This window comes from Pseudorca crassidens, chromosome 3 (assembly GCF_039906515.1).
Source record: "Pseudorca crassidens isolate mPseCra1 chromosome 3, mPseCra1.hap1, whole genome shotgun sequence".
Classification (NCBI taxonomy): domain Eukaryota; kingdom Metazoa; phylum Chordata; class Mammalia; order Artiodactyla; family Delphinidae; genus Pseudorca; species Pseudorca crassidens.
Genome location: NC_090298.1, coordinates 154,658,468 through 154,680,770, shown reverse-complemented (window position 1 = coordinate 154,680,770; position 22,303 = coordinate 154,658,468). Strand labels below are relative to the sequence as shown.

The 22,303-nt window shown below is 35.4% G+C and overlaps 1 protein-coding gene across 2 annotated transcripts in view; it reads left to right on the top strand.

Annotated features, from left to right (window-relative positions):
• The window catches only part of GABRG2 (gamma-aminobutyric acid type A receptor subunit gamma2), a 123,514-nt gene that overhangs the window by 36,753 nt on the left and 64,458 nt on the right, over positions 1–22,303 (top strand). For both annotated transcript variants that reach the window (XM_067732928.1, XM_067732927.1), the window contains exon 6: positions 1,430–1,567. In XM_067732928.1, coding sequence (XP_067589029.1) covers positions 1,430–1,567 — 138 coding nt within the window. The remainder of the gene's footprint in view (positions 1–1,429; positions 1,568–22,303) is intronic.

Genomic DNA, 22,303 nt, shown 5'->3' with positions numbered 1-22,303 from the left:
TTAGGAGATCGGATTTCTTTTCTTTTAATTTTCCAACTGGGACTACTCCTCTACTGAGTCAGCTAAACCTTAAGAAATAGTGATTTCTATGCCATCAGATTCCTGATTGACAATTGTCTTCTGAACCCAAAATCAACTTAATATTACTTATTGCTATTAAAACAATTCAATCACCAACATGTTCTCCATAGGAATTCCTTAATATTATCATTCGTATTCTCATCAACTTAATATTACTTATTGCTATTAAAACAATTCAATCACCAACATGTTCTCCATAGGAAGTTCCTTAATATTATCATTCGTATTCTCAGTTTTCACCACATCCAGCCCTACCAGCGTGCTACCACCACTCAATAGCAATCTGGGGATTCGGCTTTCTTTTTTCTTTCTTCTTATTAATAAAATATAGTGGACAAAGATTTGGACCAAAAGAAAGGAAAAAAAGGAAACAAGGGATTTTATTCCAAGAAGTCAATCAGCCTCCATAATCAAAATTACCTTTCCACAGCATTATTAGAAGACAAACAATTGAGAAGATTTCTAGTTTTATCATTTATCTATCTATCTTACTTGAGTTTATTCTGCAGCTTACTTATAAAATAATGTTTATGCATTCAGCAAATATATATTGACCATCAATTCCATGAAATAAGTATGATCATCATCCCCATAAGTAAATGAATAATTTAGAAGAAAAATTGAGAAAGCTTTCTGGGATATTATGGCTAGGAAAAGGTACTGATAATCATTATATTATCAGTGTAATATTTCTTTCATGAATGCTTTCTGTTGTTTTGGCTGAACATAACTGAGCTGTAAGGAATCTACATAGTCCTCATTGGTATCTTCCCCTCGGCATTTCTACTTACTGCTTTTAGTTGCAGATTTCTGTGTATATTAAAATGAAGCCTCAACAAATTGAGAGAGAGAATAATGTAAATAGTTGAGGTAATTTTTCCCAATCATCTTCTATTCCAAGGACATGCCCTGGGGAGGGATTTGAGTCTGCTCTTCTTCCATTATTTTCTGTTTTCTGCATGACTCTCAAAATCTTGCCCTGTTGACTCGGTTTCACCATAAACAATATCTTGCATATGTACTATATACTGGCTACTTTTTATATCTTACCCCAGACAATGTAAAGTATGTGTATAGTATATACAAAACCATGTATAGTATACCTTCTATGCAATTTAAGTGCTTTTCATGGGTAATTTTGACCTCATGGTTTTTAAATCTAATTTCCCATTAGGATATGGGAAATTGTATTGATTTTCCGTATGGTAATGCTCTTTAGTCCAAGATCCTCATTGAAGTCAAAACTATCTCTCTTGGTATCTCCCTCAGTGTCTTGTTCATAGAAGGTGGTTGCCACATATGTTCATTTTTAATCAGTTAAAATGTGTGCTTTCTTATCTCATGGCAGATGGCTATCCACGTGAAGAAATTGTCTATCAATGGAAGCGTAGTTCTGTTGAAGTGGGGGACACAAGATCTTGGAGGCTTTATCAATTTTCATTTGTTGGACTGAGAAATACCACTGAAGTAGTGAAGACAACTTCTGGTAAGATGCACTTGAAAATAATTTTGAGTGACCCTTCCAGAGTTTGAATTCTGGTGTATATGATTTAGAAGCTTTCAACACTTGTCTAGAAATGATATTCAGAAAATTAAATGAAGTGTTTTCATTTACTAGAGAAAATTATAACTGGTATTCTAGTATAATACATAAATATAAATGGATTTTATCAATTTAAAGCAAATTAGATTCAAATTGGATAAGCAAATTATTTGCTTAATTCCCTTATGAAAAATAAGTAACAGTTATTAAAAAGAAGAAAATACTTAATAGGCATAATGTTTCTTTTAAGAAATATATTTCATATTTAAAGTATCACATGGAGAAGATTAACTTCTCAAAAATGCAGAAAAGTGACCAGAGTGGATATGACTAATTCCATGTTCAGTAATTAAATATTTTGAACTGGCTTCATCAGTGAATAAGGGACTGGGTTTTGGTGTCAGGCCTGGGTTCAAATCCCAACTCCATCATTTACCAGCTACATATTTTAAGAAATTACTGAATTTCTCAGGGGACCAGCTCTCACAGATAACCAATGTGGACAAAAGATCTGCCTCACAGTCATACTGTATGTATTTAAAAAAAAAAAAAGGTAAAATGCTTAGAATGATACCTAACACTTAGCATTCAATAAGTAGTAGTGCCTAATAGTATTAGTTATAAATATCAAGTATGCATGGGACCTAATGTGGTCAGGACTTCAGTTTTTTTCAAGAGAAACTAAAAATCTATAGTATTTTTATATCAAATATCATAATTTTTAATGGTATTAATTGAAGGTGATTTAAAAAACCATGTGGGGTAAGTCAAACATATTTCCAGACCAGATCTGTCTCATGGGTGGCTATAGGTTAATACAAACCCTCTGCAATGCTGAGTGCGTATTTTTTAAAAATTTTTTTAAAAATTAATTTATTTATTTTTGGCTGTGTTGGGTCTTCGTTTCTGTGCGAGGGCTTTCTCTAGTTGTGGCAAGCGGGGGCCGCTCCTCATTGCGGCGCGCAGGCCTCTCACTGTCGCGGCCTCTCTTGTTGCAGAGCACAGGCTCCAGATGCGCAGACTCAGTAATTGTGGCTCACAGGCCTAGTTGCTTCGCAGCATGTGGGATCTTCCCAGACCAGGGCTCGAACCCGTGTCCCCTGCATTGGCAGGCAGATTCTCAACCACTGTGCCACCAGGGGAGCCCCTGAGTGCATATTCCATATAGATTATTCCAGCTGCTCCTTTTTAAAGTTATGTGAATTTAAATGTCCTAATTTCAAATATAAACATTGTGTTCATAGCTTACCATATTAAGACATACTTTTTGTATTTGTTACCATGAATTAAGCTGTTTTCTATTGATTTATTCATGCATACCTGATTGTCTTCCTCCTGAAATTAATAGGACATATTTTTGTGTTGACTAATTTAGAAAAAGGCCTTGGTCTGTTGTACAAGGAGAAACAAATTACAGACCTAGACAGAAATGGAAATTTAAGATTCTACCTTTATAAGCATCATCCTCTAAATCAAAAACTAACAATTGTTTTTGGCATTTGCAGATTTCTTCAAAACAAAAAATTCTTATGTTGCAAAAAGAATCTGAAATAAAATCAAAGAAATGCTCTAGTTTATTTTTAAAATGTGGCCTTATGTTCACTTATTCATTGGAAATACTGACCATCAAGTACTAGAACAGTCTTTATTTTGGTCCCCAAAACAGATTCAGGACTGCCTTAGAACAGGTCTTCCATCTGTGAGACAGCACATGTAAAAATAACCTCTAAGTCTGTATGCTTCCAGAATAAGAAATTGGGCATTAAGTTCTGTTGTATATTCATATCTGTATAGTTATTACAGCACCCTAAAACAGAACCCACAAATTTATGACTAGCAGATCTTTTGTTCAGTCATTTAAGCCCGGAGTGGCGTTAAAACCAAACAGTGGTGAGGGAAGTGTTGGCTTTATATCATAGGGTTTGACATCATCCCCTTCCCAAAGTCTCATACTGAGAATAATCTAGAGTATTTACTGTCTAATAAGAGATACATCCAAAAGAAAATACTCTATTTACTTAAAGCATGGCAAGAAAATTTATCAAGGTATCACAAGGCTATCACTCCTCCTAGAGAAATCAAAGCAAAACCGTATTGATATCAGATTTGATATTGAGTAGCATCATTTAATTGATTGTATCAACTCCTTGTGAATTTTAATATGGGGGTTAGCCTCCACCTTGGTCTTCTTGTACACTCCCTGCTCTCGCTGGTTTGTTTTTTGTGTGTGGTATCATTCCAGTTGCCTCTGGGAAGAGAAAGGGCTGAGTTGAAAGTTAACACCAATGCCGACAGGCAGCCTGATTATTGTGACAGTTGATTTTGTAATGATTGGAAGTTTCTGTGTGATCTTTGTTTTATTTCTGATGCCATTCTTATCTTCAAAGCATGGCTCCATAACTAGTTAATATCTACAAGGAAGTTATATTAACAACTTTCTTGGGAAGTTATCAGAAGATCAAAATTATAGCCTTTTTGAATCTTGACCATTACAACAATGTGGTTTTCTCTTAGACTTATAGTAAATGTATCTCCCTTTGAGAAGCCTCTGTCAAAACTAGGAGAGAGTAGTGCCTAAAATTAGGCCTAGTTTACTGCGGAGATTGCTAACCTTCACTCATTCAAGTCCACCTTTCATGATTTTGTTATATCTAAGTGGTGACTGTACTGTGGGTTCCTTAGTATATTTGTTCTTTAAATTGATTCCTTGCTATTAGTAAAATGATTTTTTTAAAGGAAAATTCACATTAGGACCATAATTGGAAAATGAGAAGCATTTGACATAAATAGAAATTGATATAAGAATATAATGAAAAGTGAACAAATGTTCTTAAATTTTAAGTGCACATATTGGTGTTCCCTGGGCTCTGAGTATGTGGAAAAAGAAAGAAAGAGATAGTAGAGAAAAGGAAGAGGGTAACTAGCACCAAAGTAAAACACTTCCTTGATTTAAACAGAAGGGTAGAAGAAGCAGGAAGGAATTTTCTTACACATAATTCGAGGCTATGTGATAATTCTGTATACACCACCTGAATCATCTTTATCACCATTTATATGTGTGTCACTCCTGAGAAAAATATTGCCTCTGTGGTAGATTGATAAGACTTGAAGAATACCTTTAATTCTTGGTCAATACATCAAGATAGATTCTGGATCCATGATTTCTCTTCAAACCATCACCTCTTCCTGATTGCTCTGTATGTGGTAATAGCACCGTCATTGTCCCAGTGAGCCAGGCGTGAACACTCAGTCACATGTCCGCCTCCCACATCTAATGAATCATGAAGACACGTATACCTCTGAAATATCTTGCGTAACTGTCCTCTTTTCAGTTGCCATTGCCACTGTCCTAGTTCACAATCGTGTCTGTTCTCATCTGGACTCTGCTGGGAGCCTATTAAACTACATCCCTGCTGTCAGTCTCTCTTTTCTACAGTCTATCCTTTATACATTAATCATAAAAGCTAGCACTACATGTACCATAGCAAACACTTTATATACATGACCTACTTTAATTCTCATTACCATAGTCATATTTAATGTCATTAACACTGAAGGTATCACTGCGGTTAAGGAAACAGACTTCTAGGGGTTCATTTACTTGCAGGGATCAGATTTGGCAGCTGGGACATGAATTCAGGTGGTTTGCTTTCAGACTCATGCTTTTAACCACTGCACTATTTTTATTCGCACTGTGTCCCAGTAAGTCTTCCTGAACCACGGCTTTCCTCATGTCCCAAGAATTCAGGAGATTCAATTAAGCACAAGCTATTGTTCCTAATATGTAAGCCCCTGATCTCAGGAACTTTCCAGCTTGGTTTTCTATGATTTCTCAGCTTGTGACAGAACTACTTTGTTAATATTTTTATGAATATAAATAGCTAATCCTATACACACATTGAATTTCAGTCTCCTTTCTTTTTTGAATGGCTTATCAACTCAGCCCTACCTTCTTTATGACTTTAAAACATAAAAAAACAGCTTCTCTTCATTGAAACCTTTCAGACCTTAATGCCAGAATGCGCACTCTTGGAGCCAGACAGCTCAGGTTTGAACACTGATTTGTATACATTACTGAATATATCTAAGCTCAATATCACCAATGTTACAGGGTTACTCTCAGGATTAAGTAAGATAATCCACTGAAAATGCTTAAAATTGTGCCTAACACATAGAAAGGACTCAGTAAATGGAAGGCACCATCATCATCATCATCAGACTCCCCCGGGGCATTTTCACCTACTTTATGAAAACAGAATTTCCACCTTATATTTTTTTATCAGTTGTTTTATTCCCTCTTTTCTGCCCTCTCATTCCAGTTAGTCATAGACTTCCCAGTGGAAGCCTTCTTTTAATCATCTTTGTATCCATGATGCTATTAGCCTGGTGATTTGCTTAGAGTTGTTGATTAGTAGGTAATTATAAAATGGATTACTTGTGACAATTATATTGATAAAACCATAAAATTTCCCTCAATTAAATAAGAAATGCAGAATTCTATATATTTTTCCATTACTCATTGTTTTCTCTCAAGTAGAAGACCTGTTCTTTCTAGTCATATTGCCATGGACATTTCACCAAATTATCTACATGATTTTTGGTATCAAGCAGAGCTTTGTTCCTGATGTTCTCATCCTGAGATGTGGGTTAGAAAAATGGGCAAATGAGTTTCTTAGGAGAACCTACCTTCTTGGGACACCATTGCCATTATTATGAATCAAAAAGAAATATATCATGTACTTCCTACACTAGAAAAACGTTAAATCTTTTTTATTCCAGTTTTATTGAGATATAATTGACATACAGAACTGTATAAGTTTAAGGTATACAGCATAATGATTTGATGTAAATAGATCATGAAATGATTACCATCATAACTTTAGTGAACATCAATAATCTCATATACATAATAAATTAAAAAAATAGAAAACAAAATTTTTTCCTTGTGATGGTTAGGATTTACTCTCTTAACTTATAAATATAACATATAGCAGTGTTAATTTGTCATGTTGTACATTACATGCCTAGTATTTATTTATCTTATAACTGGAAGTTTATACCTTTTGGCTACATTCATCCAGTTCTCCCTTCCACCACCCCCGCTTCTAATAACCACAAATCTGATCTTTTTTTCCTATGAGTTTGTTTGTTTGTTTTTGAAGTCTAATTGACCTCCAACACTATGTTAGTTCCTGGTACACAACATATTTCTATACATTTCAAAATGGTCACCATGATAAGTCTAGAAAACCATTTAATCTTCCATATCGTCCTTAGAAACGTAAACGTCATTGTTTCATAGTTTTTTGGCATTCCCATGTACATTAACTATTATATACTTCCTTTTTGTCTTTAACCCACCTTTTTGGCTTCGATTCCATGTGCAAGTTTTATTTTCTTGATTTCTATTACAAGAAATGCATAAATACTAAAATAAAATTTAAAAAAGAACTCTGTACCACTAAGTTCATGTGACTTTTCAACAGTGGCATGCAGACCACAATTTTAGAAACACCAGCTCCGTGGATGAAGTCCATGTTCGTTGCTTAATTTCTAAAATATATGTAATCTACCCTATATCTTCAAATATTGCCCATTATTCTCACACCATATCCTTTATTTTCTTGAGGTTTTTTGGATAAGTTGAACCTATTTCACGTCTTCGTGCTCATTTTTCTTAATACTAAGCTCAAGTTCAACCTTCTCTGCCTATATCAGTGTATACATATTGGTCAAATAATTCTCCAAATAGAAAAAAAAAAATAGGGCTTCCCTGGTGGCACAGTGGTTAAGAGTCCACCTGTCAATGCAGGGGACATGGGTTCAAGCCCTGGTCCAGGAAGATCCCACATGCCGCAGAGCAACTAATCCTGTGCACCACAACTACTGAAGCCCGTGCACCTAGAGCCCGTGCTCTGCAACAAGAGAAGCCACTGCAATGAGAAGCCCGCGCACCACAATGAAGAGTAGCCTCCGCTCACCGCAACTAGAGAAAGCCCATGCGCAGCAATGAAGACCAACACAGCCAAAAATAAATAAATTAAATAAATTATTTTTTTAAAAAGAAAAAAATAGCTCCACCTTCTAGGCTGTGTTTTAACTTATATGTCTTTGGCAAACACAGGTAAAGATACTCATCATTGACATAAACTATTGTGGGGGGAATAAAAAGAGAAATGAAAACATATATAAGTTAATGGTAATTGTTTTATTGAAGAGATTGGAATAAAAAAATTAATAAACCTAAATGATAGGAGAGAAATAAACAACTGTAACCCAGTCCTACAGTCTTGGGTTACTTTGGAATCACAGTAAGTTGTGAGCCCATTTTAGTCAATAATAAACTTTTCAAACTACTTGAAGCAACCTAATATATTAAATGAAATCAGTGTGAAAGACTGCACAGTAATAGATTTTTATTTTATTTTTAAACTTCAATTTAGAAAAATTAACTTTGGTTTCAGGAGAGGAAAATGAATGGATTACATAAAGAGCTGGGCGAGGAATGGCCATGGAGAAGTCACTTGCCCTTTCTGGGATGAAAATTCCTTATTTCTAAAGAGAATGCATTTGACTAGATGCTTCTTTAAAGTCCTTGGACTTATTTATAATCTTTGATGTAACCAAGGTTACACTATAGATGTCTCAATGTAGGAGTAACTTTCTTTATAAATTAATGATTTCCTAGAATGTTTCCCTTCATCAAGTTTTCAACAATTTCAAAGCAAGTCAAATGCAAAGATAAACTCCTTTAGGCTTTTAACTTAAAAGGGATGACATTCCCACTCCTTTTTAAAAATCTGTTTTGTTATTAGTATATATATATACTGGAATATTCATGTACTACATTTAAAACTTCCACATTGGAATGCAAATTGGTGCAACTATTATGGAAAACAGTATGGAGGTTCCTTAAAAAACTAAAAATAGAGTTACCGTATGATCCAGCAATCCCATTTCTGGGTATATATCTGGAGAAAACTCTAATTCGAAAAGATACATGCACCGCAGTGTTCACTGCAGCACTATTTACAGTAGCCAAGACATGGAAGCAACCTAAATGTCTATCAACAGATGAATGGAAAAGAAGATGTGGTACATATATACAATGGAATATTACTCAGCCACAAAAAAAGAATGAAATAATGTCATTCGCAGCAACATGGATGGACCTAGAAATTATACTAAGTGAAGTAAGTTAGAAAGAGAAATACAAATACCCTATGATATCACTTAAATGTGGAATCTAAAATATGATAACATGAACTTATTTACAAAACAGAAACAGACTTGAAGACAAAGAAAACAAATTTATGGTTACCAAGGTGAAAGGTGGGGGAGGGATAAACTAGGAGTTTGGGATTAGCAGATACAAATTACTGTATATAAAATAGATAAACAACAAGGTCCTACTGTATAGCATAGGGAACTATATTCAATATCTTGTAATAACCTATAATGGAAAAGAATATGAAAAAGAATATATATATCTAACAAAATCACTTTGCTGTCCAGCAGAAACTAGCACAATATTGTAAATCAACTATACTTGAAATAAAAAAAAAAGGTTTAACTATTAAAAAAATAATCCCACATTGGGGCTTCCCTGGTGGCGCAGTGGTTGAGGGTCTGCCTGCCGATGCAGGGGATATGGGTTCGTGCCCCGGTCCGGGAAGATCCCACGTGCCGCAGAGCGGCTGGGCCTGTGATCCATGGCCCCTGAGCCTGCGCGTCCGGAGCCTGTGCTCCGCAGTGGGAGAGGCCGCAGCAGTGAGAGACCCGCATACAGCAAAAAAAAAAATAATAATCCCACATTGGAATTTTAAATTCCAAGGTTGCTCTGACAGTACCTAGTGAGGAAATGGGGCTTCAGAGGTGGAGAGGGGCTGCACAGAGGAGTCATAGGAAGTCTAAGGAAGATTGTTTGTTTTCAAGGTGACAAATTTCATTTCTGCTTACATTCCGTGGGCAAGAACTAGCTGTGTGTTCCTGTGGAGATAAAAATGGGTCTGGGAAGTGTAGCTCAGTTGTATGCTAGGAAGGGACAGTGGGTTTTATGACTTTCTAGCATCTGTGAAACATGCGTGACATCATTTTATTTCTCACAAGCTTCTCAGAGAAGTAATATTTTTCATTTTACAGATGAAGCAACTTAAGTTTAGAGGAGCTACATAATTTGTTCAAGGCTATTCAATAGAGTTATTTACCCAGATCCCAAGTTTTTACCCCACTGCCTTTCACAAACACATGAGGTAAAGAGATGAATCAATTAAAATAAAAATGTTATTTCTAAACTTGATAATAGCTACTTTTATGGAGACAGTGCAATGAAGTAATAGCATTTAATATGATAACTATATACATATATCAACAAAATGTTAACTTATAGGAATAGCAATTATATTTACCTGGGGCAATAAAATCAAGTGAGAAACAATTTAGCAACAATATTTTACTTTTTCAGAAACATATTTATTGCTTATAAGATATTATTATTCACTTCTAAGTGAACCTATGGATCACCAGGCAAATCTGGCCTTAACTAAGAAACTGTTGGATCCAGTATATTTGTATAATAGTGTTACTTGCAGAAAAGTCTCATCAGAAAGAAAACATAATAAAAGGATTGCATGACTACTATTTACAGTAATTTTGAGGACTAATATCTTATTTTGACTGTCTATCAAGACCAACCAGGTCAAGACAACATTAATTTTTATCCAAGTATATGGTGTTTCCTAATTCAATCGAAATTCTTCTTTTGCTACATTTAGAAGACATGTTCATCAATGTGACTGATCCAACTAAAAGAGCTCTCCTGTTCAGCTGCTGTCCCCAAATAAATGTAAACCATTAAATAATTTTTTAAAACATGAAAATGTGAGATGGTGGAGACTGACTCTATAGACATTGTGCTCTGTACACAGACTCACTGAATGTTTCTTTCACTCTATTTGATGCAGTCAAATAATTCCTTCATCTTATTTTTGCATTTTCAGAAAATAATGCTATCCAGCATTGCAGCTATGCAAATTTGAGCATGTCAGAGACTGAAAAGGGCATCAAATAGCAGTGAGGAAAATAATGCTTTGGTTTTTTTAATTTTGTTTTACACTTAACTTTCTTTTCTTCAAAAGGAGGTTATTATGAAGGTCACAGCACACTGCAGGTGTAATAGCCCGGAAAAGCATTTCTGGGGTATACATGCTGGGGCTGAGCAGAATCTGTTCACTATTCTCATTTGCCACTCCTGAAGTCTATCTCGTTTAGGAAATCAAGAACAGTTAGTTTTATTAATCCAGGGCAGAAAGAGATCAGAAAAGCCCAAGGACTAGAGAATTGACATATATGTTAAGCATGACTAAGTATATTATTTTTTTGCTTACTTAAAAAAAATTTTTTTATTGAAGTATAGTTATGCCACTGCTGTGCCAATCTCTGCTGTACAGCAAAGTGACTCAATTATACGCATATATATGTTTTTTTAAATTCTTTTCCATTATGGTTTATCACAGGATTTTGAATATAGTTCCCTGTCTGTGTTATACAGTAGGACCTTGTTTATCCATTCTAAATACAATAGTTTGCATCTACCAACCCCAAACTCCCAGTGCATCACTCTCCCTCCTCCCCTCCCCCTTGGCAGCCACAAGTCTGATCTCTATGTCTGTGAGTCTCTTTCTTTTTCATAGATTGGTTCATTTGTGTCATATTTTAGATTCCATATATAAGTGATATCATAGGGTATTTGTCTTTCTCTTTCTGACTTCACTTAGTATGATAATGTCTAGTTGCATCCATGTTGTTGCAAATGGCATTATTTTGTTCTTCTTTTTTTTTTTTCTCCTGGCCATGCCTTGCGGCATGTGGGATTTTAGTTCCCTGACCAGGGATCAAACCTGCACCCCTGCAGTGAAAGCATGGAGTCTTAACCACTCGACTGCCAGGGAAGTCCCCTTGTTTACGTTTATATATGGTGTCTCTGTTATTCAAGAAACTGACAGTGCTTCATGTTTAACATATAAACCACATCATAAATGTTTAATTTTTCACATTTGTCTCCGAATTGATCCACCCCAAAATTAACTACTCCTTGTTATACATCATCTCTCAGAATAATGTCAAAGAAATACTAAAAAATAGCATTTTCTCTAGTTCTTCTCCCCTACCCTCCACAAACCTAATTGTTTTGCCCATAAGCATTTCTCTATCAGCTCTATAAGATGGTATCTTTATTTGTGAATACTGAAATATAATAAATGACATTGATAATAAGATGAAAGCTTCAATGTAGATAACTGAGTTTACTGGAATAGTTTCCAAACATGATTTCTAATCTGCCTTTACTCGTATGACTTACAGCACCATCCACTTTGATTTTCATCATATCTACTGTTCACTGCTAAGTGGTGAAGAGCTTTGTAATATAAAAGACAATGTGTAATGCATGAGCTGTGAAATACCTCCTTGCTAAACATATAATGCAATCACGAACATTCATTGTAACCACTTAATGATTACATTTTCTAAGTTGGTGATTTCTTGTTACCAGTATTAGTAACTGAGAGTAAAATTAGATTGATAGAAAAATAAAATTTTAGGGCTAAATATCAAAAATTAAGGCCAGTTGTAATTTTACTTTGGGTAATTACTCCAAAGAGGTAAAAATCACTGTTTGTAAATTGGTAGTCAATTGTGTAACTACGGCCTATAGCACAGATAATTAGACATGGACAGAGTTAAATTTTGTTTATTTCCATCAACATTGAACAATTGAGAAATTTCATAAGCAAATCTTAAACATCTTTACATCTTAAATATCTGGGTTGTCATTTGCATTTGAAAATGATTGGGTAGAGTTGAATTCTCACCTGTCCTAGTGGGTGAGGCACACAATCTCCTTTACCAAAATTCCTAACACCCCCTGTTGTATTTTCAGGACTATATGATTTTCTTCTTGAACTACTGTTTCCTTATTTTAGAAAGCTATATGCATCTCATTCGAACTATATATATCTCACTCGAAATAGGGGGAAATAAAAGATAATCATTTCGCAAATGAGAACAAATACGTATCTGTGGAAATGAAGAATATTCATTTACTTTTAAAAGGCAGAGAGAATTTCTATCACAAAATGATTCTGTAAGAAATGAATGTGAAAACTATTAATCAACCAAGGTTTGCCTGAGAGTAGACAGTGAGTTGCAGAGAAGTGTCAGAACCTAGCCAACCTAGGTCTCACTTGCTTTTCACATTCTACAAATGGGTTTATTTATCATAAATATCTAGCATATGCAATGCAAATTGATTTTAAGTTCATTCAGTTTATCTCTACCACCTGCTTTCATGGAAAATGGATTTTAAACAGAGTTGTGAAGTTCTATATATGGACATTTGTGCATCTAGTCTTCTCTGTATTTTCCTTTTATTTTTTTCTTTCAGCTTACATCTAAGCAACTAAAACGTGTGTTGCAGTTTTCCTGCACATTACTGATTAGCAGCCTTGCATAGCCAATGAACACTTTTTCCTTCATCTTCTTTGATAAAATAAGGCAACTGGATATAGCACAAAAAAAACTATGATTCCTTTTAAGCGTTTCCTTTGTGGTTGTGTTACCATATAGTTGAATGGCCCTGAGCAAGTCATCTTCTCTTTCAGCCCTCAATATCTTCATCTCAAAATAAAAAATTTAACTAGATTAAATGTGAAGGTCCTTTTCACCCCTAAAATGCTGTTCTGTATTTCCTGATATTTAGCAGCTCTGTCATAAAGCAAATGTCTGGTGGGTATTTAGGTTTTCCATGTTCCCATGAGTTCCTAAGAGAAATTTCTTCATGTTTTCTTATTCTGTAAAACTCAGCAATTAATAGATCTAGTTTATCTGTCAAGTATAGAGAACTCTGGGAGCTATTGTGGGGGAAGAGGCCCAGGGGTTTGCCATAGAGATGGTTGGTAAATTAGATAAGGTATGAAAAAAATGAATTTGGCCTGGGAAAAATAGGCCCACCGTGGGTGTGAATAGTGAGGGTGGAATTTCATTGAATTCATGTGAATGAGAAATTGCAGAGGATGAAGATAGGACAATGGCTGTGACATGGCTTTCATAGAAGAGAAAGAATAGACACCTGGCCTCCTCAAACAGAAATAACACTTGCAATCAAGAGCACATGGTATGAACTTAATTTATTATTTTGTGTTTAATTATATAAATTGGGCTGCTATGAATCAGCAGTCCATTAAAATAGTACCGATACTACCAACTCTGTAATAATAATAAGAATATAATGTGCTAGCATTCGTAAGACCTTTATATATATATATATATATATATATATATATATATATATATATATGTATCATCTCATTCACTTTTCACAGTAATTCTATAAGGTGATATTCATCACCCAGGTGGCATGATGTACAAGCAATCTTGTAGAAAAGTATCCAGAAAGGGTAGAGACTTCTTCCAAGACCATAGAATAAGTTACTAAACAGATACCTGTGTTTGCTGAGAGGCCAGTTTTCCAATCCAGTGATGACTGAGCTGTTCTGAATTTGTGTTTGCAGAAAGACTTGTCCTTGGCTATATTTTTGCCTAGTGTGTAATTTCTTTTCTCTTTATTGTTATGGCATCTATCTATCTATCTATCTATGTAAGTTGGCTGCACACATGTAAGGTAGAATCAGACTGTATTTGTCAGGTCAAGCTAGACTATGCTATGATAGAAAATAACCCTCAAATCTCAGTGGTTTAAAATTTATACATAATATTATACATATTCTTGTATTGCTCTTTCCGCTGTGCTTTTTCATTCTGTGGCATGCCATTCTCAGAGTCAAAGGTGAAATAACAAAAGAATAAAATGATTCTTAAAGTTTCTGCTTGAAGAAGCAAGAAGAACTACAATTCTGCAGCCTGTGGAACGAAAACCACATTCACAGAAAGAGAAAAAATAAAAAGGCAGAAGACTATGTACCAGATGAAGGAACAACATAAAACCCCAGGAAAACAACTAAATGAAGTGGAGATAGTCAACCTTCCAGAAAAAGAGTTCAGAATAATGATACTGATGATGATCCAGGATCTCGGAAAAAGAATGAAGGCAAAGATGGAGAAGATGCAAGAAATGTTTAACAAAGACCTAGAATAATTAAACAACAAACACCTAGAAGAATTAAAGAACAAATGGAAACCATAAACAAGACCAAAAGACAACCCTCAGAATGGGAGAAAATATTTGCAAATGAAGCAACAGACAAAGGATTAATCTCCAAAATTTACAAGCAGCTCATGCAGCTCAATAACAAAAAAAACAACCCAATCCAAAAATGGGCAGAAGACCTAAATAGACATTTCTCCAAAGAAGATATACAGACTGCCAACAAACACATGAAAGAATGCTCAACATCACTAATCATTAGGGAAATGCAAATCAAAACTACAATGAGATATCATCTCACACCGGTCAAAATGTCCATCATCAAAAAATCTAGAAACAATAACTGCTGGAGAGGGTGTGGAGAAAAGGGAACCCTCTTGCACTGCTGGTGGGTATGTGAATTGGTACAGCCACTATGGAGAACAGTATGGAGGTTCCTTAAAAAACTACAAATAGAACTACCATATGACCCAGTAATCCCACTACTGGGCATATACCCTGAGAAAACCATAATTCAAAAAGAGTCATGTACCAAAATGTTCATTGCAGCTCTATTTACAATAGTCAGGAGATGGAAACAACCTAAGTGTCCATCATCGGATGAATGGATAAAGAAGATGTGGCACATATATACAATGGAATATTACTCAGCCATAAAAAGAAATGAAATTGAGCTATTTGTAATGAGGTGGATGGACCTAGAGTCTGTCATACAGAGTGAAGTAAGTCAGAAAGAGAAAGACAGATACAATATGCTAACACATATATATGGAATCTAAGAAAAAAAAATGTCATGAAGAACCTAGGGGTAAGACAGGAATAAAGACACAGACCTACTAGAGAATGGACTTGAGGATATGGGGAGGGGTAAGGGTAAGCTGTGAGAAAGTGAGAGAGTGGCATGGACATATATACACTACCAAATGTAAAATAGATAGCTAGTGGGAAGCAGCTGCATAGCACAGGGAGATCAGCTCAGTGCTTTGTGACCACCTAGAGGGGTGGGATAGGGAGGGTGGAAGGGAGGGAGATGCAAGAGGAAAGAGATATGGGAACGTATATATGTATAACTGATTCACTTTGTTATAAAGCAGAAACTAACACACCATTGTAAAGCAATTATACTCCAATAAAGATGTTAAAAAAAAAAAAAGAACAAACAAACAGGTGAACAATATAATAACTGAAATGAAAAATACACTAGAAAGAATCCATAGCAGAATAACTGAGGAAGAAGAACGGATAAGTGACCTGGAACACAGAATGGTGGAATTCACTGCCGTGGGACAGAAAAAAGAAAAAAGAATGAAAAGAAATTAAGACAGCCTATGAGACCTCTGGGACAACATTAAACACAACAACAACCGTATAATAGGGGCCCCAGAAGGAGAGGAGAGATAGAAAGGACCTGAGAAAATACTTGAAGATATTATAGTCAAAAACTTCCCTAACGTGGGAAAGGAAATAGTTAATCAAGTCCAGGGAGTGCAGAGAGTCCCAGGCAGGATAAACCCAAGGAGAAACATGCCAAGACACATAGTAATAAATAGACAAAAATTAAAGACAAAGAAAAATTATTGAAAGCAGCAAGGGAAAAATGACAAATAACATACAAGGGAACTCCCAAAAGGTTAATAGCGGATTTCTCAGCAAACTCCCAGAAGGGTGTGGCATGATATATTTAAAGTAATGAAAGGGAAGAACCTACATCCAAGATTACTCTACCTGGAAAGGATTTCATTCAGATTCGATGGAGAAATCAAAAGCTTTACTGACAAGCAAAAGCTAAGAGAATTCAGCACCACCAAACCAGCTCTACAACAAATGCTAAAGAAACTTCTCTAAGTGGGAAACACAAGAGAAGAAAAGGACATACAAAAACAAACCCATAACAATCAAGAAAATGGTAACAGGAACATACATATCGACAGTTACATTAAACGTGAATGGATTAAATGCTCCAACCAAAAGACATAGGCTCGCTGAATGGATACAAAAACAGTACCCATATATATATATGCTATCTACAAGACACCCACTTCAGACCGAGGGACACATACAGAAAGAAAGTGAGGGGAGAGAAAAAGAATTCCATGCTAATGGAAATCAAAAGCTGGAGTAGCAATACTCATATCAGGTAAAATAGACTTTAAAATAAAGAATGTTTCAAGAGACAAGGAAGGACACTACATAAGATCAAGGGATCAATCCAAGAAGAGCATATAACAATTATAAATATTTATGCACCCAACATAGGAGCACCTCAATACCTAAGGCAACTGCTAACAGCTATAAAAGAGGAAATCAACAGTAACACAATAATAGTGGGGGATTTTAACACCTCACTTACAACAATGGACAGAAAGTTAATAAGAACACAAACTATAAATGACACAATAGAACAGACAGATTAAATTGATATTTATAGGACATTCCATCCAAAAAGAGCAGATTACACTTTGTTCTTAAGTGCACATGGAACATTCTCCAGGATAGGTCACATCTTGGGTCACAAATCAAGCCTCAGTAAATTTAAGAAAATTGAAATCAGGCTTCCCTGGTGGTGCAGTGGTTGAGAGTCCGCCTGCTGATGCAGGGGACTCGGGTTCATGCCCCGGTCCGGGAGGATCCCACATGCCACGGAGCAGCTAGGCCCGTGAGCCATGGCTGCTGAGCCTGCGTGTCTGGAGCCTGTGCTCTACACTGGGAGAGGCCACAACAGTGAGAGGCCCACATAATGCAAAAAAAAAAAAAAATAATAATAATAATAAAGAAAATTGAAATCATATGAAGCATCTTTTTCCAACCACAATGCTATGAGATTAGAAATCAGTTACAGAGAAAAAAATATAAAAAAACACAAACGCATGAAGCCTAAACAATACGTTACTAAATAACCAAGAGATCACTGAAGAAATCAAAGATGAAATCAGAAAATACCTAGAGACAAGTTACAATGAAAACACGACGATACAAAATCTATGGGATGCAGCAAAAGCAGTTCTAAGAGGGAAATTTATAGCAATACAATCCTACCTCAAGAAACAGGAAAAATCTCAAATAAACAACCTAACCTTACACCTAAAGCAATCAGACAAAGAACAAAAAGCCCCAAAGTTAGCAGAAGGAAAGAGCTCATGATGATCAGAGCAGAAATAAATGAAACAGAAACAAAGAAAACAATAGCAAAGATCAATAAAACTAAAAGCTTGTTCTTTGAGAAGATAAACAAAATTGATAATCCTTTAGCCAGACTCATCAAGAAAAAGGGGAGAGGACTCAAATCAATAAAATTAGAAATGAAAAAGAAGTTACAGTGGACACCGCAGAAATACAAAGCATCATAAGAGCTTACTACAAGCACTCTATGCTAATAAAATGGACAAACTGGAAGAAATGGACAAATTCTTAGAATTTCAGTCCATGACTGAACCAGGAAAGAATAGAAAAAATGAACAGACCAATCACAAGTAATGAAATTGAAACTATGATTAAAAATCTTCCAACAAACAAAAGTCCAGGACCAGATGGCTTCACAGGTGAATTGTACCAAACATTTAGACAAGAGTTAACACGTATCCTTCTGAAACTATTCCAAAAAATTGCAGGAAAAGGAACACTTTCAGACTCATCCTGTGAAGCCACCATCACCTGATACCAAACCAAAGATACTACAAGAAAAGAAAATTACAGGCCAATATCAGTGATGAAAATAGACACAAAAATCCTCAACAAAATACTAGCAAGCTGAATCCAAGAATACATGAAAAGGATCATACACCATGATCAAGTGGGATTTATCCCAGGGATGCAAGGATTCTTCAGTATACACAAATCAATCAATGTGATACACCATATTAACAAATTGAAGGAGAAAAACCATATGATCATCTCAATAGATGCAGAAAAATCTTTTGACAAAATTCAACTCCCATTTATGATAAAAACTCTCCAGAAAGTGGGCTCAGAGGGAACCTACCTCAACATAATAATAGCCATATGTGACAAACCCACAGGAAACATCATTCTCAATGGTCAAAAACTGAAAGCATTTCCTCTAAGATCAGGAACAAGACCAGGTTGTCCACTCTCACCACTACTATTCAACATAGGTTTGGAAGTCCTAGCCACTACAATCAGAGAAGAAAAAGAAATAAAAGGAACACAAATTGGAAAAGAAGAAGTAAAACTGTCACTGTTTGCAGATGACATGATACTACACATAGAGAATCCTAAAGCTGCCACCAGAAAACTACTAGAGCTAATCAATGAGTTTGGTAAAATTGCAGGATACAAAATTAATGCACAGAAATCTCTTGCATTCCTATACACTAACAACAAAAGATCAGAAAGAGGAATTAAGGAAACAATCCCATTCACTACTGCAACAAGAAAAAAGATAAAATACCTGGGAATAAACCTACCTAAGCAGGTAAAAGACCTGTACTGAGAAAAGTATAAGACACTGATGAAAGAAATCAAAGATGACACAAACAGATGGAGAGGTTTACCATGTTCTTGGATTGGACGAATAAATATTGTGAAAATGACTATACTACCCAAAGCAATCTACAGATTCAATGTAATCCCTATGAAATTACCAGTGGCATTTTTTACAGAACTAGAACAAAAAATTTCACAATTTGTATGGAGACACAAAAGACCATGAATAGCCAAAACAATCTTGAGGGAAAACAACAGAGCTGGAGGAATCAGACTCCCTGATTTCAGACTATGGTACAAAGCCATAGTAATCAAGACAGTATGGTACTGGCATAAAAATAGAAATATAAATCAATGGAACTGGATAGAAAGCCCAGAGATACACCCACGCACCAATGGTCAACTAATCTATGACAAACGAGGCAAGGATGAACAATGGAGAAAAGACAGTCTATTCAATAAGTGGTGCTGGGAAAACTAGACAGCTACATGTAAAAGAATCAAATTAGAACACTTCTAACACTGTACACAAAAATAAACTCAAAATGGATTAAAGACCTAAATGTAAGACCAGATACTATAAGCCTCTTAGAGGAAAACTTAGTTAGAACACTCTATGACATAAATCACAGCAAGATCCTTTTTGACCCACCTCCTAGAGAAATGGAAATAAAAACAAAAATAAACAATGGGACCTAATGAAACTTCAAAGCTTTTGCACAGCAAAGGAAACCATAAACAGACAAAAAGACAACCCTCAGAATGGGAGGAAATATTTGCAAATGAAGCAACTGACAAAGGATTAATCTCCAAAATATACAAGCAACTCATGCAGCTCAATATCAAAAAAACAAACAACCCAGTCCAAAAATTGGCAGAAGATCTGAATAGACATTTTTCCAAAGAAGATATACAAATTGCCAACAAACACATGAAAGGATGCTCAGTGTCACCAATCATTAGAGAAATGCAAATCAAAACTACAATGAGGTATCACCTCACACCAGTCAGAATGGCCATTATCAAAAAATTTACAATCAACAAATGGTGGAGAGGGTGTGGAGAAAGGGGAACCCTCTTGCATTGTTGATGGGAATGTAAATTGATACAGCCACTATGGAGAACAGTATGGAGGTTCCTTAAAAAACTACAAATAGAACTACCATATGACCCAGCAATCCCACTACTGGGCATATACCCTGAGAAAACCATAATTCAAAAAGAGTCATGTACCACAATGTTCATTGCAGCACTATTTACAATAGCCAGGTCATGGAAACAACCTATATGCCCATTGACAGAGGGATGGATAAATAAAATGTGGCACATATATACAATGGAATATTACTCAGCCATAAAACGGAATGAAATTGGGTCATTTGTAGAGACGTGGATGGATCTAGAGACTGTCATACAGAGTGAAGTAAGTCAGAAAGAGAAAAACAAATATCGTATATTAACCCATATATGTGGAACCTAGAGAAATGGTACAGATGAACCGGTTAGCAGGGCAGAAATAGAGACACAGATGTAGGGAACAAATGTATGGACACCAAGGGGGGAAAGAGGCGTGGGGTGGTGGTGGTGGTGGGATGAATTGGGAGATTAAGATTGACATGTATACACTAATATGTATAAAATAGATAACTAATAACAACCTGCTGTATAAAAAATAAATAAAATGAAATTCAAAATAAAAGTAAACAACCAGTAGTTTTGATAACAACCAGTAGTACTTTTTTGTTAATATATTAGATATTTTGCTGTTGGCTAAAGTCAATAAAGTGGTAGAGTTACTGAAAAAAAAAAAAGTTACTGTTGCTTGATAGGCATAAATCATTTGTTTTTGCCAAAGCAAGTCACATGAGCAACCCTGAAGTCTATAAGGTGGGATGCATGCTTCTCTTAGACAAAGGGCCACAAGTGAAGGCCTCTATAGGGATGGATTTGGTAGAAAAAGACAGCAAATATTTAAAACTACAAAACTGTAACCAAAATTTCCCATTAGTATAATTCTTCATGCTATACCTAGCCAGCCTACCTGGCCATGTAAGTACCTATAGCTTGAGATCACACGTCAGGATAAGTCACCCCCAGCAAGGGAAAGGAATGAGTTACTCTCAAAGAAAATAGAGCCCAGGCATAAAAATGTCTCTTACTCTGAGAATACTCCTCTTGAAAAGGAATTCTCCTCTTGTTTTTGACAAGCCTGCTTCACTTTGTCAATGACCTAGAGCCATGATTTATGTAAAATTGGCTTCAGAAGGAGCAGGTAAGAAGACACAATATTAACATGAAAATTATCATAAGGTGATGGGAACTGTCCAGTTTTATAAATCTGGGGAAGATTTCCCTTGCTGTACTGCTGGGACAGCTTTATTAATTATAATGGAAAACAAGTCTGTAAATATTGGTCCCATACTAGATTCAATTTTACAGATATTAGGCAGTGGTAACTTCTAAGAAACAATAAACCAGAATCATCCTTTTGTCAGGAGGGGGAGATAATTGAACATGATTTAATAATGAATGGCCACAAAATAATGAAAAGGTCAAGCTTTCTTGATTACTGTAACTTTCTGCATGGAAAAAAATCCTTAATATTTCTAATAGTCCTATGTTAGAAAAGAGTATAAACAAAGCGGTTTCAAGTAAAACTTAAATGCTTTCTTTTATTTAATCTTAATAGTGTGCTACAATTTTAACTACTTCCTCTCTGAAACATTCTTACAATTAATTCTGTTCCTCTGTTTTATAGATGAAGTACATGAAATATAGTGCTACCAATAATTTAAAATATTTCCACATGGCTGGTTATAATGGAACTAGAACTAATCAATGGGCATCTATGTCCCCAAGCTACTATACCCTGGCCACTACCTAAGACTAAGCTAATATAAAAAGAAATTTTCATTTCATTGGCTATACTGTATTAGTGAATAGTAGGAGATATTTTGGTTCTAAAAAATCTGCCACTACTAATCTACACAGAAATAAATAGTGTTGATAATGATATGATCATGTGTACGTTAAAGACAGCTTTCACTGAGCAGTTCACATGCAACGGGCACTAT